The sequence below is a fragment of the Astatotilapia calliptera genome, chromosome 3 (genome assembly GCF_900246225.1).
Source record: "Astatotilapia calliptera chromosome 3, fAstCal1.2, whole genome shotgun sequence".
In the NCBI taxonomy this organism is placed as follows: Eukaryota; Metazoa; Chordata; class Actinopteri; order Cichliformes; family Cichlidae; genus Astatotilapia; species Astatotilapia calliptera.
In genome coordinates, this window is record NC_039304.1 from 39,027,517 (window position 1) to 39,046,207 (window position 18,691).

Consider the following 18,691-nt stretch of genomic DNA (forward strand, 5'->3'; position numbering starts at 1 on the left):
CAGGGACACAGCACCCAGAGCAGGTCAGCGAGAAAAACCTGCCTCAAACTACATTCTCTCTTTTTTGTTTTACCGGGAGGGGTGAGGACAACTCTGGTGTCCAGCCGTGAATTTTAGCCAAAGCTTGGCCTGTCTTCTGCTGCCGTACTCAGGCTTCCAGGTTAAGAAAAAACACCTGTATGAAGACACTAAACATACATTTAGTATTTGTATAAACATAACTGCCTAAATCATTGAACTCTTGAGGAGGGTGTATTTCAGAATCAGAATCAAAATCAAAAACTTTATTGTCATTGTCATGAGACCGACGACATTAAGAATGGTCCCTGATCATTGCATCATCCCTAGTAATATCAAATATAAAAAAACAATAAAATTCAATCAATAAAATAGATAGAATACTTAAAATACTAAGTATTCCCACCGTCATGCTTCAGACCGTGCATAGATTAACACAAGAGTGGCATGGTGGACATTTTTGTAGTATTCAGATGTGTTATTGCAGTTGGATAACAGCTGTGTTTGAGTCTATTAGTCCTTGCTCTGATTGCCCTGTACCGTCTGCCTTAGGGCAACAGTTCGAACAGGGAGTGGCCAGGATGTGAGGTGTCTTTTATGATGTTTTGGGCCTTTTTAAAACAGTGGGCGTTGTTTGACTCTTTACTAACTTTAAAACCCCACCATAACAATTTCTCACTGACAAACTTCTATGCATCCATTTAAACATGCGAAGCCAGCACAAAATCACACACATACCCCTACAGCAAAGCTTTAACATAACCACAATGCAACTCCTCCCTTAAACGGGAGAAATCACCCTGAATCAACCAACTCTATATAAAACGTCAAACAAAGATAAACCACAAACATTTCTACACTTCTGTGTCTTCCACGCAGCACAATAGGCAGAAAAACACCGATTACTCACAGTCTACAACAAAAGAAAAACCTGCTCTTTTCACAACTCTCACAGCTAAAGTCAAAACTCTTACCCAGTGCCTCTGAAATAATAAAAAAATCACCAAATACTCGATTACTCTTTTCACTCGCTCCCTCTCACTCCCTTCTTCCTCATACAGCATACACGCTCGCTCCCGCGGACCCGCTCGGCCCCGCGGGCTCACTCGGCCCCCACCTTTTTCCTCTCACAGAGACAGAGAGAGACCCTTTTCCTTTTTTTTTTATTTCTCCAGCACACATACACACACAGAATCCCAACTGAGAGAAAGAGGGAGAGAAGAGAAAAGAGTTGTAGAGAGGAAGTTTTTTAGCAGGAGTTTCAGATCTAACAGATTTATACAACTTATTTACACACACCGGTAATTTATGTTCTATTTATTGATTTTAAAGGAGAATTTGGGCCAGCTGGGTTTCTGCCTCTGTTAGGCACTAACAGCTGGGGCGCTGCTTTAAAGGTGAGTCAGCACTGAAATATCCCTTCAGGTGTTACCAGGCTTCTACCAAACCGGAGTCTGGCGGGTAACCTTGCCTAGAGCTTCCTGATAGGGGTGCTAGTTGGTTGTCACCTTGTTCACACGTCTCATTCACACTTCATACATTACCTGCAGTCACTCATTACCCTCCTTATGTATGTAATAAATGTGTAAAAAAATTCTATGTGTGGTGTATTATTTTAACCAAAAGAGGAACCTAGTTCCTTTAATTGTGTAATCTGTGAACAACGGAGAACCAAACTGTCCTGCCCAGTGTTCCACAGCAAGCATTCAGCGTGTATTTATGTGTGTCCAATATCAAACAGAACATCAAAACATTTAAAACACTAAAATCATCGGGGTTTTAAGAAGAGATCCGTTTTCTCCTATTGATCAAAGGGACCCCTCCTTTGGACTCCAACCAGTACTTCTCCTTTTTAAGTTTTAGAGGATCTTTTCTAATAAAGTCCTCTGGGCCTTCCTAACCCTTCTGTAGTTTAGAGAATATTACTAAAAAATATTCTCAAGGCCTTTAACCTTTTAATTTGTTTAGAAAGGCGTTACTAATAAACCCTTTCAAGGTCCCAGACCTGCACTGAGGTATGTATCCGACACCGGAGAGCAACCCGTCGGCTGCAACCGTGGTCAGACCTCAGTTCACTCTTATCTTTATTCACTTATTCACTTATTTCTTATTCACTTATCTCTTATTCACTTGTCTGATTCTCAACAAGCCTTAAGTAAGCCAGACAATTTTGGTTATGAATTACTAGGAGTTTGGACACTAAGTATTTTATAATGTTCAATATAGCAGAAATAAAAGGTCTGCTTACCTTGTTTTTGTGTGCACACAGCTTTTGTCCAAACTCCGTTCACTCAGACCACGGCCGATTTCCTCCCATCCGTTCCAGTTGCCCTGGAGCGGATCCTGTTCGTGACGCCAATTGAAGGATATAAAAAAAAACAACAGCAATAGAATAATATTAAACACAAAGTGAACCCGTCTTCCTTCATTAAATAGGTTCTTTTAGATGTTAAGGAGGAATTGACTTAACCAGGCTGGCGGAGAATGAAGACAACCGGACACCTGCTGCAGATGGGGGAATCAGTGAACTTTTATTGAGACAGAGACAACCTCTCAACACAGCTCACATCAGGAGATTCCTCATATTTGCTGTGAGGATGGGTATATATTCTCTAAAACTTACAGGAGGGGGTTGTGAGGAAAGTGCTGCATTAGCAGAAAAACAACTCCATAAAAGGAAATCGGCCTTGGGTGTTCTAGTCTCTTCGCTTGCAGATATCTTTCGCCTGCAGGATGAGGCGATCGCTTCTTATCGCTCTCAAGGCCAAAGTCGTGAGCACACATTTTTATTACACAGTTGCACAGTAACTTTAAAGCTGAACAATATTTAAAGCTGAATAATGTTTGATCAAATTATATTTTCTTCAACTGCCAGCATAAATATACACAGTATACTGCCATCACTACAATATACATGTTTTACACACTCCTTTTGTTGTTGACATTTACAGGCTGTGTGCAAAATGCCACACTCTTCAAATTCATGCCAGCTATTATTTTTACGTCCAGTAGGTGTCCTGCTAGAGCAAATGAAGCTTCATGAAGCTTCGCGTTGGGGTGAACCAATTGGATGAAAAGCTCCAGTGCTTCATGGGGCTTCATCTGCCCATCACTAGGGGATAGGTTAATTGGATAACTGGATAATAGCTAGGTTTCATTTGACGTAGACGTGACGTCGACGTAAAGCGCGAAATTTGACTGGCGGTCGGAAGTGAAAAAGATAAGCGCAAAATCACAGACAGACAGTACGCAAAATGCCTATGTCCTGTTGTGTTTACGGATGCTCCAGTAGGTCGACCCGAGAAACTGATAAACGGTATTTTAGGGTACCAAAAATAGCCCAACGAAGAGGAGAAAAATGGAAAATTCTAACCGAAAAACGTAGGAAAAAATGGATTTTAAATTTACGTTTACAGTCGGGAGGAGCAGAGTCTGCCAATGCCCGTGTCTGCAGCGACCACTTCGTCAGAGGTAATGTTATGTTTGCAAACGAACTTATTAGCATTAGGTTGTCGTTAAATTCTCGTTTACTTAGTGCTTTTAAGTTAGTAGTCTAATATTGACTTGATTGGGACTATAGGCTGCCCAAGTGCTTTGGATGACGTAGAGTCGGAGGACTGGGCTCCGACGGTCAATCTCGGCTACAAACGAAAACCCAGATCGGAATCAGTTCTCAAACGAGAGAAAAGAATGAAGCTTAAGGCAGAACAGCATCGATGTGCAGAGGCGATTTTGGATATGCAACAGACGGCTGAGAGCCCGGATTTGAGCCTACTTAATTAGGCTACTAACCCTGCCATACAATTGCAATGAGCTGCAATCACTTCTCCATCCTCCTTTGCAATTACCCAAGTCTTCAGAGGTGTCTCGTTAGACCTCTGAGAATGGTTTACCTTGAAACAAACAACTGTCACTCTAACGAAGTCCTAAGGATGTGGCATGTTTGTTGACGTTAAAGCCGCTACCGCTAACTGTTAGCGTGTTTAAGATAAAGCAATATAAGAACAAACACTCACCCTTGCAAACACCAAACTGTATCCATCACGGAGACGTTTTGTTCCAAGGTTGTGGACCCACCCGCTGACAAAAAAATTGTACGCCTCCAGACTCTTGAAAGCTTTCATTTGCTGCCTAGTGTAGTAAGAAGTCTGGAGGACCAAGTAGTTGGTGATATCCACAGCCTCGATAGTAGGCTGTGGTGTATTCGGACATTTTCAAAGAATACGGATCACGTCCGATATATTTTTTAACTATCTGTTTATATCTCTCCCGAGAAACGGGGTCTAAAGTTGCACAATAGCTGCTCTCCTGACTCTCCACAGTGTCCTCCATGTTTACTTCCGCCCTCCACTCAAAAATCGCGCTGCCTCCGCACGTCATCAGAACCACGTGACCGCAACCCAACTATTGGATCACTAGGTGTGAATGTGAATGGTTGTCTGTCCCTGTATGTTGGCCCTGCGACAGACTGGCGACCTGTCCAGGGTGTACCCCGCCTTTCGCCCTATGACAGCTGGGATAGGCTCCAGCGCCCCCCGCGACCCTGAAAAGGATAAGCGGAAGCGAATGGATGGATGGATGAAACTCTTCCCTGTCTATGTAAATTACATATTTTGGTAGAATTGTTTTTTGTTTTTTTTTTTACTTATAAGTGATCCTCTTAGTGCGGTACCTTTCTGTAAGTGCTTTCTAGTTCGTTTTGTTTGTTTTGGGGGCGGCGTGTTTTATAACTAAAGTTTGAAGAGGAAAAAACAGCGGTTTGTTTACTTCCTATTCGAACGGGAACCGCCCACAGACTTCCTGAACCATTTCCGCGTGATTAGTTTAGCTTTTTATTGGGAAAAAAAGAACGACATCAATCAGCTATTTAAACGAACCATGTTTACTTTAATGTAATTTCGGAACCTTAAAAATCTAAACGAATAAACAAATGTCGGTTAATGTATCTAGCAGAACTCTCGGCTCCTCCGCTGGTCTGGAAAACTCCAGAAAGTTCTGGAGCCGGTGTTGTGCCAAAAAGTGATTGTCTGCCAAAAACTGATTTCCGGTATTTGCCAAAAAGCGATTGCTCATATTTAAAGTGCTATAAGTAACTTGTTGGGCTATAATATGTTAAACATATGTCAAATGCATCCCTTATGGATGACATAAAGTCATCTTGAGCCACAAACAACATTCGTGTAACAAGATACAAGCCGCAATCAGTTTTTGGCAGCGACTTTTATATAACCTTTATTTATGCAGTAAAAAAAATCTCATTAACATTAAAAATGTATTTTGTAAGAGTAAGTTGCCCAACAGGACAGCAGAAATGGCAGCAAATATTACAATAGTTCTGTAAAAATATTTTAAGTGGGGATAAAGGACCGGATTGGTTATAATGTAAGTACAAGTTGTAAAGATACTTAAAAAACAGATAATTTTTTAATTCTTTATGTAACCCCTTTGTATCCCCTGTTCACTGAAGTCTATTTACGAACATACGTAAAGATATTACACATAAAAAATACACAGAAACACTGGAAATCACTTTTTGGCAGACAATCACTTTTTGGCACAACACCGGTAAAGAAGCTTCACCGGATCCGGTGCGCTCATTCAGAGTAGTTTCCACCGTGGTCGTGTTGGCTGTACGTGGCTGAGAGCTCGTGAGTAACTGACGGAAAACCTTTAAAAGAGAAACGTTTACCGGCGTCTCTGTTTTTACTGACACATTGAACGTGACCCTCGATGTTTACCGTGTTATTCACCATTAATCTGTAAAGCGCTAACGTTTAAACGGGTTCACGGTACGAGCTGGTACAGCAACGTCACATCATTTTCTGTCGTAGTTTAAAACGACGGTAAACAAACGGATATTTCAGTAAATCTTTACTGTGTACGTAAACTAACTGGACTCCGTGACTTTAACCCTGCGTCTATTCCTTCCTCATTCTTTGCTGTTTTAGGTTAAGCGCAAATGGCTGTTGTAACGTTTTCGTGGCCCTGCTGGATTCTGATGCTCGTTGTCGTCGCCACCGCGTCCACTTTCGCCGGTGAGATTTCGCCTCGGCGCCGAACCGTGTTCTGTTATTCATAACATCACTGAACACTCCAAAACAAATCACCCCCGCTGACTGTGAAAACGTCATTTTGTGTGATTAAGTATTTGAAGCCTTTTATTGGTTAAAATTTTTTCCAAAATCTTAAAGTTGTGGCGACGTCAGGTCATCGTAGATGGCGCGTTGGTCGGAGGTTTGGGAGCTGTTGATTGGGAGAGTCGCGAGTTTAAACATGAAGACTTGAGATTGTTCCCTGCGGCGCTTACTTGTCAAACATTGAGCCACAAACAACGTTCCTGTCAAAAGGGAGAAGCTGCAATCAATTTTCTGCTAATAACTTTAATAGACATACAAAAAACGCCTTTCAAGAGTGCCAATATATAACATTTCTTTAATTTTGTTCAGATGTTTTTATAAGGTAAAAAAGACGCAGGCACAAATATGCTTGCAAACAGGGCCGCCTCCAGACATTTTCTTAGCCATATGGGGGCTCGCCCTAAGGCGACTATTGTTGTGATTTGGCGATATATAAATGAAATTGAACTGAATAAGAAAACCAGATAAGATTTTGAAATCCATAATAAAATCCTCTCTCTTGTGCTCCGTCTGCCATCGCTGTAACAAAACAAAAAACAAAACTGATCCATTGGAGTGAATAGAGATGACGCGACTGATGCATTGTAGTGTATCAAATCCCCCCACGGCCGAAAAAGTAGGAGGGCCGCCTCTACAACGTCACACTGGATGCTCATATTCGCAGAATTCCAGTAAACTAGGTGCCACATGAGTTCTACTGACACGTCCAAATATCAAACTGCAATATTTACTTGGGGAGTTTACACTCCACTGATTAAAAAGGCATTTTTGAAATGTTTTTGGGAAATACATCACTTGAACCAACTCTGCAAAAGAGGAGCTCTGAGGAAAATGAGTGTTAGGGACACACTAAGTAGAAGAAAAATATTTTCATTTTGAAGGGTTTTTTGTTTTCTTTGGGTTTGTCAACCAAAAAACAAACAAACAAAAAACTGGTGCTCCAGAGCGGAAGGAGAGCAGACAGGAGGATGAGTACACCCCCCAGGACTTGGGATTTGGGCATTGAAGCCAATGGTGGGTGTGAAACATGAAGGTGTCATGGGTGAGTAGTTTGGGTTTTTTTGTAAAACAATGACATATTGTTAGCACTTATGCTCGTACTGTAACTTGTGTGTGATCTGCTGGCTCACTGAAAATGATTGTTGAATGAGGAGTTGTATAGACGAGTGTGGCAAGGCTTAATCTATTTTGTGTGTGTGGTAACCCGGATGAAGATGACGGTGTGAGTTTATACCCTTAACTCAAATTAATTTGTCCAGACAGAGAGAGCCAATAATAACTTGCTGCATTATTAACCAGAAGTGTGCTTACAGATGTTATAAGTGTATTTATGATGCACTTTTAAATAAAAACTAAACATACTGTATATATGATATATTATAATTAAAACATTGTTCATTAAGCTATAGTTTAACTTAGTGTCACCTGTAGAAAATTACCTGTTTTTGCCATGTTTCAATTGTATTGCCATGTTTTCTTTTAGAATCTTTCCTCATTGAATGAAAAAATTGCATCCCACAGTCTGACACCCTGAAGATCTTACAAGCTCGATGCAGGATCTGTGTTTATATCTCAAGTGGGTGTCGAGTTGACGTTTGTGTACAAAAGTTGTCTATTAAAATGAAACTAGGGCTGCCACGATTAGTCGACTAGTCACGATTACGTTGACTATCAAAATCGTCGACGACTAATTTAATAGTCGTTTGAAGCTTTGTAAGATCCCAAAAGACGCTGGAATAAGTAGGATTTAAGAGTGTAATAACGGACTGAAACAGAAGATGGCAGCGCTGCATGTACAAGGATGCCAGCTGCCGTTAAACCTCGAAGAAGAAGAAGAAGCTGTGTCCAGTATCCTAGCTGTGTCCAAATACAGGAACCACATCCTCCTGAGGCCGCATTACATCAATGCGACACGACGAAGGCTGTCCAATTTCGAAGACTCCGACAAATGCGGCCCAGAAATGGGTCCTTCATTTCTCCGGATTTGAAGGATGGGTCGGGTGTATCGTTCGTGGCCCAACCTATCCCAGAATTCATAGCGCAGCCCAGCCTATTCCAGTTTCGAACAATGGCGGCAGCTACTTAGTTTTAATATTACTCTTATTACTCTTTCTGCGTCACAAAACAAACTTTTAACATATTTTCAGGCGAGAATGTAGCTGTGTAAAGTTCAAATATCTGCTCGGTTTTTAAAGACATCACATATTTGCAAAAGCACTCCGACGTTTTCGGAGACATATTTTACCCACCAGCTCGATAGCTAGCCGGGGTGTTGTGATCAGAGTGCAGTAGATAATGTCTGACAGCAGTTTGAAGAGGAAATGGATTCTGTTCTGTTCTTCACTCATCACCTACCTGACAGCTGACACCTCACACCTGTTTCTCACCTGCAGGTCAGACAGGAGGACACACAGAGGATGGAGGGAAGGGATTCATGTAATGTGTAAACTCTTCTCTGTTTCCTTTTTTAGTCCAGACGAAGACAGCTGAATCTGGAAAGGACGTCACTCTGCCATGTCAAGCTCCACACAACAACTTGATAGGTGTAAAGTGGCGCAAAGCTGACCTGGGGGAAGAATATGTCTATTTGAACCGCAGAGGGCAACCTCAGCCACAAGGGCAACATCCATCGTTTAAGAACTGGGTGGATCTGCAGGACAGACAGATGAAATATGGAGACCTGTCTTTGACCCTTAAGAATGTGACGAGGAGTAACACTGGAACATACGAGTGTCTTGTCTTCGAGGACGAAACAGTCTCGTGGAAATCACTTAGCAACATCAGCCTGACTGTTGTTGATCCTCCAGGTGAGTGAGCAGAGTTGAGTGTGTGTGTGATCAGAGGTGAAGCTGCTTCCTGGTTGTTGATGTTTGTTTCTAAAGATGTTGTTGATGAGACTTTGTAGAAAGCAGCTGGTCTGAGTGATGTGATCAGAGTGCAGTAGATAATGTCTGACAGCAGTTTGATTCTGTTCTGTTCTTCACTCATCACCTACCTGACAGCTGACACCTCACACCTGTTTCTCACCTGCAGGTCAGCCAGGAGGACACACAGAGGATGGAGGGAAGGAGGATCAATCTGTCGGACTCAAAGTTGGACTGACAGTTTGTACTTTGTTGCTCTTTGCAGTCATTGCTGGGATAATTTATAAATTCGTTACATGCAAGGAGAAGAATTCTCATGACCTTCCTGCTGATCAAGATGTTTGTCTGAAGCAAACCATTTTTTCCTTTAACTCCGTGTAACGGAAAGAGACGGAGACAGATTTTTTTTTTTCTCATGAATACATGAACTGCACTCTGGGTTTGGACCCCTGAACATCAGACAAACCAGAGTTTCCCACAGCGTCATCCTGTCATTAAGATGATGACCACAGCAGCAGGATGGACACATCTCAGAGTTCCTGTAACTTCAACTTTTAGAGTGGATAAAACACATGATCAACAGGTCGTGGCGAGAGCTTCACTTTCCTGGTATAATTATAAACTGTATAAATGAAGGACTTGGACACGGTGACACCAACCTTTGGCTAGACTCCACATCTTAAAGCCTCCATGTGTGGGTTGATAAGTTTATCTCCAGCATCCAGGTGGATGTTAAAAAAATCACCCCTGTAGAGTTTGTATAAAGTAAGAAACTGTCAACAGAGAATGAACCTGTTTCTATACCTGTGCAAAGGTGGACATTTGAACATGTATTTATTTATGGAGACATCTAATCATGAAATCTGTTGTGCAGTATTTAAGATGCTAAAACATGCTAATATATGGAATTTGTTTTTTTTAATCAAATTATTTGTTTTTACATGTTGTCTAATTGTGTTAATGATTGAAGTAAATATTTGTTTTTTTTCTGATGTATTTGTCGGTTTTTTTTGTTTTTTTTTAAATGTCAGAGTCTGTGTGATGCTATATAGCCATAAGTGTGACCATTTAATGTGAACTCTGCTGGTTCAGTCTCTCACAGCAGACTGGCTTTAATTTTGAGGATGGATGAAGGAGACACGGTAGAGAAGGAGGCAGGTTTTCTTTGAATCCTCCTGTCAAGTCAGACTTTCTAATGTCCTATATCGTACAATTGATATCGGATCTCTAATCTACACAAGTGTGGGTGTTTACAGACACTGAAGTCTGTTAGGTAAGAGTTAATTATTTTTGTAATAAAATATACTAATCTGAATGAGGACAGAGGCAGCGATCACTGGATTTATCAGCTAAAAATTGTTTCTGTGACTCTATTACAGGATGTTACTGTTGTTCATGAGGGTTTACCCCATCCTGAACCCTGTACAATCACCATATGTATTTTTTATATATTTATTTAATTGTTCTAGTCTAATCAGGGAACAAAGAAAATAATCATTCTAACTGACACATAAAAACTTTATGACATTCTTACTCAAAAAGTCCATTTTGGCTTTGTCCATAATCCAGAGTTATTGTTGATAACTTGAAAATGTAAGCTAGGTAGGTACTGATTGCATGGATAAACGTCTTTTTGAATTTCTGGCTTTGTTGTTGTACTTGTGAGCACCAGGAATCCTTATATCACAGCTCCATTGATGATTGTTTAATTTAAATAATTGTGGAACAGATAACCCAACCTGCTCTCTCTATCTAAAGGGCCAGAGTTGCAGCACCTGAAGACCATTACCCTCTAGTACTCCTCTTACCAAACTTTAAAACTTAATTCTCTCAAAAGGGGATGTGCAAATATCAAGGGTGTAGAGCTATCGGAATGTGTCCTGTACATTAGATGGAAGAGTTCTACTGAAACACATCCACAGGTAGAAAGGATTTTCCGTGTCGTTCATGCGTACATTATCAGTAATCTCAGTCTCTCACTGAACGTGCTCCTGTGACTGGCCAGCATGTCATTGAGTGGGTGGGAGGTATTGTCCTTACCTTGGACAACATCCACCTCTCTGTCTCTACGTTAAGAGAGTCCAGCTCCTGACAACTTTCTGGCCTTGTGGGTCAGTCTATTGAGTTTCTTTTCATCTGCAAATCTCAACCTGCTGCCCCAGCATGCAACAGCAAAGAGGATGTTGATGTTGATGTTGATGTCCTAACTAAGAGGGTGCTGGGAGGTTTGCGTCTCTCTGCTGTCTGTCTGCATCCTGCTATACAGACTGTAAGTTTACAAACTGTCATGGTCCTGGGTCGGTTACCCAGCGCTTTTAGTTTGTTATCATTTTCTAGTTTATTATGATGATGATGATGATTATTGTTTGAGTTCTATGTGTTATGTTTGGTCTGCCTCTGAGTCTGCGTCTGTGTCTCTGTCTATGGTGTCACCCCAACTGTTTGTGAATCTGTCTGTTTAGTTCTGTGTCTTGTTTGGTTCCCTGTGTCTGAGTTTCCTGTTTTATTGTGAAGGTCTCTGTCTGATGTGAGTGTGTTCTGTTTACGTTTCCCCTGTCCCCTCAGCTCTGATTCCTCCCAGCTGTGTTGCCCTCCTGTCTCTCATCCCCTGATTACTGGTGTGTGTATTTAAGCCCTGTGTGTTCTCCTGCCTGTTGCTGGTTCGTCTGTGTTACGCCGTGTCAGTCTGCGGTTACCCTGTGTTCAACGGTGTCCTGTTCCTTGGCTGCGTCTCAGCCCTTTGTCGTATGCTTCCAGGTCTGTTATTTTAGTTCTCCCAGTTTAGGTGTCTTCAGTTATTTGTCATGCCCCACTGCTTGTCTGCCACTACACCTTTGTAAATAAACCTCATTAGCATCTCATCCACTGCTTGCATCTTGGGTCCTTCTTCCAACTCCACACGGCTCACCTCGGCAGCCGTGACACAAACCATATATGCAACATAAACAAGTCATTACCTGTACTGTTATGTAGCTAGGCTATTTTTTATTTTTATTTTTTTTAAATGTAGCCTTCAAAAAGCTGGATCAATTTTGGATAGTTGTGTCCATGAGTTTTAGAGTTTTTATTGCAACCAAAATTTGTTATAGCCTACATGAGCATTTTAGTTAAGAGTAGTGCAATACTATAGATTTGGATTATAGAACAATGATTCCAAGTAAATACAGTTTCAGTATTGCAGATACTGATATTTTTAACCCATTAGGGGAGCTTACGTTAGGGAGAGCAGTTATATGGAATGTAAATGTATCTGTCTTTAATGCACTTTGGGTCAACTTTCTCTGTTTAAATCTCATACAGGCTATAAATCAAATAGACATGTTAGTCAACACAAAAAAGGTTCAAACATTTGTCATAGTAAAGTCTGAAGTATACATTTTCATTTAAAAACATAACACAATTCAATGGGCTACATACTGATTTTAAAGGATAGAAAAAAAGTATTGCTCTTGATAGTATCGATCCAGTACTTTTTCAATTTTATTTATATAGCAAAAAATCACCACAACAGTTGCCTCAGTGCATTTCATATCATAAGGTAAAGAAGCTAGAGCAACAAAGAGAAAACAAAGTCCCATCAATCAGTCGAGAAGTAAAAGGAATGCTTTGCACAACACATTATAGCTGCAGTGATACATAGACAGCACATGATGAATATCCTCCTTTGAGTTGGAATATTTACAATTACTGTTATTTATTCTACATAAAAACATCCAGAGAACTACATCAGAGTCCGTTTATTCAAATCAACTCCACAACAGAGGTGACGAGGACAATGTAAATGAGACCCACCAAGAAACAATCGAGCTCTGATTCAGAGGTGATGCTCTGTGATGACATGAGACCACAGAGTATCTCATGTCACCACATCATTATTCTTATACAGTGGGGCAAAAAAGTATTTAGTCAGCCACCGATTGTGCAAGTTCCCCCACTTAAAATGATGACAGAGGTCAGTAATTTGCACCAGAGGTACACTTCAACTGTGAGAGACAGAATGTGAAAAAAAAATATCCATGAATTCACATGGTAGGATTTGTAAAGAATTTATTCGTAAATTAGGGTGGAAAATAAGTATAAGTAATAATAAGTAATAGCAGTTTTTTACATGGGCAACATGGGCAGTTGCCCAGAGTGGGTTCGTGGTGGGGGCCAACAAACACAAAAACGCCACACATCATGATATACACTTATAATTTGCACCGATGTGTTTTGTAAATTCTATCACAAACATATACGTGAAAAGTGAGCGTGAGGGTCCTCGGTGCACCTGCTTGCTGCTGCTGCTGTGCTGAAGTCTCATACACAACCTGTGCAATATATTTGTGTAACGTGATGTAATGTAACGTTGTAAATCCAAGCCAGGAGAACGTCAAAGCCAACAGCTGCTCAGTTTCTTCTTTAAAAAAGAAGAGGAGAAAGGAGCAAAAGATACAGGTAAGCAGATGTGTCACTGGATAATGGCAGGTATTATGTATGACATGCATCCTGAAACAAGATAACATTTATTGGTAGGGATAGTGAAAATTTCTGTTTATCTTTGTTAGCTACTTGGCTATGATACTGAACAGACAGAGAGTAGACGCTGATGTGGCTTATTGGATCTTTTGGACTGTGTTCAGCGTAATAATATTATTTCATTAATTGGAAGAGATGTATTGTTGATTTGTCTGCTATTCTCAACAAATTATAAGGACTGTTTGTTAGCCGTCTGCATACTCTCTCTCTCTCTCCCTCGATAGATAGATAGATAGATAGATAGATAGATAGATAGATAGATAGATAGATAGATAGATAGATAGATAGATGGATGTTCTCCCGGGGCACCAAACAGCCTAGGACCGCCTCTGCAGAGAGCACAGTGATGACTGACCAATCCCAGACATGCACGTGTACTTTCAACCAATATTTATTCACAGGTAGTATAAGTTGATAGAGGTCCTCCTGCTGATTCGTTTAAGTGTAAGTATGCGGAACTTGTGAAGATCCAGTTTTCACCGGTTTTCAGTGGACCCATCGACATTAAGGACGACGCACGGAGGATAGACGCAGGGAAGTTTTTTTCCACTTTTTAGTAATAGTATTTTCTTTTAAACTTCTTTATCGCGGGGGATCTATCGCATATAAAATATAAAACGTTTTATTGTCGAAGAAGAAAGACTCACAACAACGCCATGAGTGCTGGGACATATTTGGGTCTCTGCTTGAGTTTACTGGTCATCCACGTCTCGTTGGGCTCTGCAGGTAAGGCTGAGCAGGTTTTAAATGCTGCTGTTTTGTAATGATTTGTGAAGTTACAGAAACTCACAGATAAATAAGTTCACATTCTGTAAATATGTCGATGGGTGTGTTGGTGACCGGACAGGTTTAACGTCAAAAGTAAAGCTGGACTGAACCGATTAGAAACGTATGCAAATCTGAGGAGTAAACTCAGGCTTTAAAACGTATCAAACTGTTCTCCTAAAATTAGTGGAAAAGGAAACGTCTAGAAAAAATAACTATAGACCGGTCCCCACATGTGGTAACAGGTAAAATCCGCAAAGTTACCCGTGGCTCAACACACGATCACTAAAGACTAGACTATGTACATTGTTTACAGTCCTGTTTCTAATGTCACTGGTTCAGTGGACAGCTCCTGACGGCGAGTCACGGAAAACATTTAGAGTCTGTGGCTGTTCCTGTGTAAAACACAGCTATTGGGCCTAAAAATGTGAATAGTAGGAGATTTATTGGTTAGTGAGGTATTTTGGGATTCTAATTCAGAGTTTTAAATGGGAGGTAGATGACTATTTTGGAAATGCGTTTTGGTCACAGGGTAAGCACATCCTGTCTCTTAACCCTGCACTGAAGCCTTATACACACTGGAAGTGATCCCCAACAACATGGTGACTTACACCACACAAGGTCAACAATATTTGGTTGTGCAGTGCTGGCAACATAAAGTGGGCATTTTTCAGTACAAGTACAGTAGAGGGTCATCAGATGTCTGCTTAAAAGTGATTTACAGTGAGCGAATCACTTCTAGTGTTAAAGTTTGGCTCAGTAGTTTGGTGGGTGGTTCTGAACAGAAGCAGATTGGCTGCTGTGAAGGTGATGAGTCCTCACTCTGTTTTCTTTTCTTTTCCTCAGCTTCAGACCAGCAGATCTTACGACATCCTGGGATGAGTGTCAATCTGACATTTCAGGTTCCCACTGACACCACATCTGTATGGCTAAAAAGACTTGAAAAATATAAAAACAATGATAAATATATCTCCTACTGCCAAGACTCAACACCAACACGTCCCAGTGACCAGGAGGAGTCAATCAAGGGTCGGGTGGAGGGGATGGACTGTAGCAATATCAGCGGCACAGTCTCTGTAACATTGAAGAACCTGACCAGCAACGACAGTGGGACATACGAGCTTCAAGGGGTGGACCATAGTGGAAGATACTTTAATAAAACGGTCTTCCTCAACGTTACTGACCCAGGTGAGACAGGCTTATTCACAACATTACCTCCCCTGGGTATACCACCGGGTGGGTGTAGTACAAAGCTAAATGGTACAATAAATCTAGAAACACCCCTACTTTCATTTCTTGAAATATATTTTGAAGGGGACTTGTATCTCTTTCTCCTTTTTTGCCAGAGTAAAGTAATTGGACAAGCAAAATATTTTCTGTAACTGAAAAATAGAATATTGTTTAAAAATGGCAGATGATATACAGAGACAAAACTACAAACCTGACTGAATGCCGTGTTTAAATAAAAAGCACTATGTAAATGAAAGTCTTTTCCATAATTTGAAATGATTCAAATGGATAATACATGGTGGGGAATATCAGAATATCATCGTATCAGTGAAAGCAGCATGGGTTATTTTGGGGTTCAGTGTCTTGCTCAAGAATATTTTGACATATATCCGAGAGGGATTGAATCACGACCTGACGTACTCTACCTTCTGAGCCACAGCTGGTCTGAGTGATGTGATCAGAGTGCAGTAGATAATGTCTGACAGCAGTTTGAAGAGGAAATGGATTCTCTTCTGTTCTTCACTCATCACCTACCTGACAGCTGACACCTCACACCTGTTTCTCACCTGCAGGTCAGTCAGGAGGAGACACAGAGGATGGAGGGAAGGAGGATGGAGGGAAGAAGGATGGAGCCAGTAGAGAACATCCTGGGCTGGCAGTCAGTCTGTTTTGTTTTGGTGTGGTTGTGTGTGGTTGTGTATGTGCGCCAGTTGCTATAAAGTGGCTTATAAATTGCTGTAAAAAGAATTCACCCTTTTCTCCTCCTTCTAATAATGAATCTGACTGAGAAACAAAGCAAATAACATTAATAATCTGCAAATAATTCAGTGGTCTAACAATTCTAAGTGAGACCACAAACACATTCTTGTCCAAAGCTCAAATTCTACACAAACCTTTCCACTGCAGTAAAGTGGAGGGGGTTTTGAGTTTACTGCTTTAAAAACTGCATCCTCACAGCATAGAGATCCGTGTGACAGATACAGTTTGGTCGTTCTGTCTGTCCCTGCATATCTTCTCTCTGTGTACTCGAGCTTCCTCCCAGTCCAAAGGTTTGCATGCTCGCCTAAATAGCAGTCCTATATTGGCCATAGACGTGTATGTGAGTGTGAGGTTGTCTCTGTGTCGGAGTCTGATGACTGGTGCCCCATCTTTTACCTTATGTCACCTGACATAGCCCGTCCCCCCAACATTTTTTCTTTATGCAATTTGAAAGAACCCAGTGCATCTGAATGAAAAGAAACAATAGGAGTGAAGACAAGTCTCTAGCAAAGTGGGGTGACCACTACATCTGAACCCACCAAAGTTCTGGGACGTCGGCAGATGAGGAAGGCAAGCACATGCCCCAACTGAGGGCGTCGACAGATGGGGAAACGCAAGTGGGCCCCAACCTGGGATGTCTGCGGATGGGGAAACGCAAGCGGGCCCCAACCTGGGATGTCGGCGGATGGGGAAACGCAAGCGGGCCCCAACCTGGGATGTCGGCGGATGGGGAAACGCAAGCGGGCCCCAACCTGGGATGTCGGCGGATGGGGAAACGCAAGCGGGCCCCAACCTGGGATGTCGGCGGATGGGGAAACGCAAGCGGGCCCCAACCTGGGATGTCGGCGGATGGGGAAACGCAAGCGGGCCCCAACCTGCCCGTGTGGAAAACTTAAATAAATACCTATTTTAAATGCGTTGTGTATTCGACTTATCTGTTGTCGTATGTTGAAATGTTGGGCATCATGATCCAATCAAAAGAATATGCAGGGAAAAGTGATTTAGATAACTCCAATGCCAAGAAAAATCAAGGTAGCCAGCGTACCCTGCCTGGAACATGGCTACCAGGGTCCTAACCTGTAGCCAAGCCTGGAGAGAGGCTCAAGGGCGATGATCAGTTGGCCCAGCCGGGCTCAAGCTGAAGAAGCTATATGGGTCAATTCTTCTGTGGGACACTACTTTTGGATTTGTGGATCGGGCAGAGGTCCTGGTGCTCTGATGCACACATCTGCGGTGATGTGGATCGATGAGCGTCTTTCATAGAGGAGCTGGGCTCTCCCTTAGAGATGGGGTGAGGAGCTTGGTCAATTGAGAGTAAAGTTGCCGCTCCTTCACATAAAAAGGAGCCCATTAAGGTTTTTCCAGCCTTGTTCAACCAGAAGGAGGCCTCGTGTTTGACAGAGGAGATTTTGTATCATGACTAGATTGCGAGTGACTGTGTCCCCCGCATATGATCTGGAAGAAGTGGCTAGATGCAACCACTCAAATGTGTAATTTCATCTAGACTTAAAACATGAACTGTGTGTGTGTGCAGTGGTTTATGCTTGCTAGTAAACAATGTTTGGAAAAGAAAAGTGTAAAACTACCTGTTTGTTTTTCAGTCTCTTTCAGATCCGACAACATCTAGAACATGAAATCATGACAGTGAAGTTTGTATGTAGTTAAATCCTAGAACCTCAACAGGGCTAAAATAATGAAACAGGTTTCCTGAGGACGTGGGCTTCCATGCAAACCATGACACCAGATGGGCCAGGTCAACTTGGAGTGCAGGTACACCGCCTAGAGCCACCTAACAGCTGAAAGCATAATTTAGCAGGCAAGACAAGTGTAAGACTTTATAATCGTATTAAATCTGTGTAAGGAGGGGTCACATAACATGTTCCTTTTCCTTCCAATAACAGTAAGGCAGTATGTACCTTTACTAGTTTTACCTAAATGCAAATGCTTAGCCTTACTAAAGATCAGGTACGTGCAGGGGGGGGGGATGGGCTTAAGCACCTGCCCCTTTCCTGATGGATGCCCCAAGTGCCCTTTTCTTGAGGCAAATGTTTTTTTTATGTGTGTGTGCATGTAGAGTCCTGCCTGTGCCCTCAACAATAATATTTAACTATTACTATAACTATCAGATGGACAGCAAGTGGAGATGATACATGAGACGAGGAGATGAAAGGAGGAAGAGAGGCAATGAGTGATTCACAAGCAGAGCCTAGTTTATTTCTCACAGTTGGTGACACTGCTTGGAACCATTAGGCAACAAGCCTTATGGTTCCAAGCAGTGTCACCAGTCTTTGGATTTTATTATTATGTCATAAGACTTGTTTAATCAGCTACCATCTTTCCTATGGACTCTTTAATGCCTCAGATCAACACAGCCCTGTCCTCCAGCACCATCAGCAGCAG

The 18,691-nt window shown here is 41.7% G+C and overlaps 1 protein-coding gene across 6 annotated transcripts; it reads left to right on the forward strand.

Annotated features, from left to right (window-relative positions):
- The first annotated feature begins 5,586 nt into the window (after positions 1-5,586).
- On the forward strand, positions 5,587-18,683 carry LOC113019497 (uncharacterized). 6 transcript variants are annotated; one of them, XR_003272025.1, is made up of 4 exons: positions 5,587-5,666; positions 5,967-7,197; positions 15,149-15,490; positions 16,105-16,143. XR_003272025.1 is itself a non-coding variant. In XM_026163255.1 (3 exons), the coding sequence occupies exons 1-3, from the start codon at positions 5,978-5,980 to the stop codon at positions 16,317-16,319; spliced, it is 633 nt and encodes a 210-aa protein (XP_026019040.1). In that variant the 5' UTR covers positions 5,673-5,977; the 3' UTR covers positions 16,320-18,384. The 6 variants fall into 6 exon arrangements, 1 of the variants encoding a protein (XP_026019040.1); XR_003272022.1 differs by lacking the exon at positions 5,587-5,666 and adding an exon at positions 18,654-18,683 and having other exon boundaries at positions 5,673-6,053; positions 16,105-18,061; XR_003272023.1 differs by lacking the exons at positions 5,587-5,666; positions 5,967-7,197 and adding exons at positions 13,932-14,263; positions 18,654-18,683 and having other exon boundaries at positions 16,105-18,061.
- The last annotated feature ends 8 nt before the right edge of the window (positions 18,684-18,691 follow it).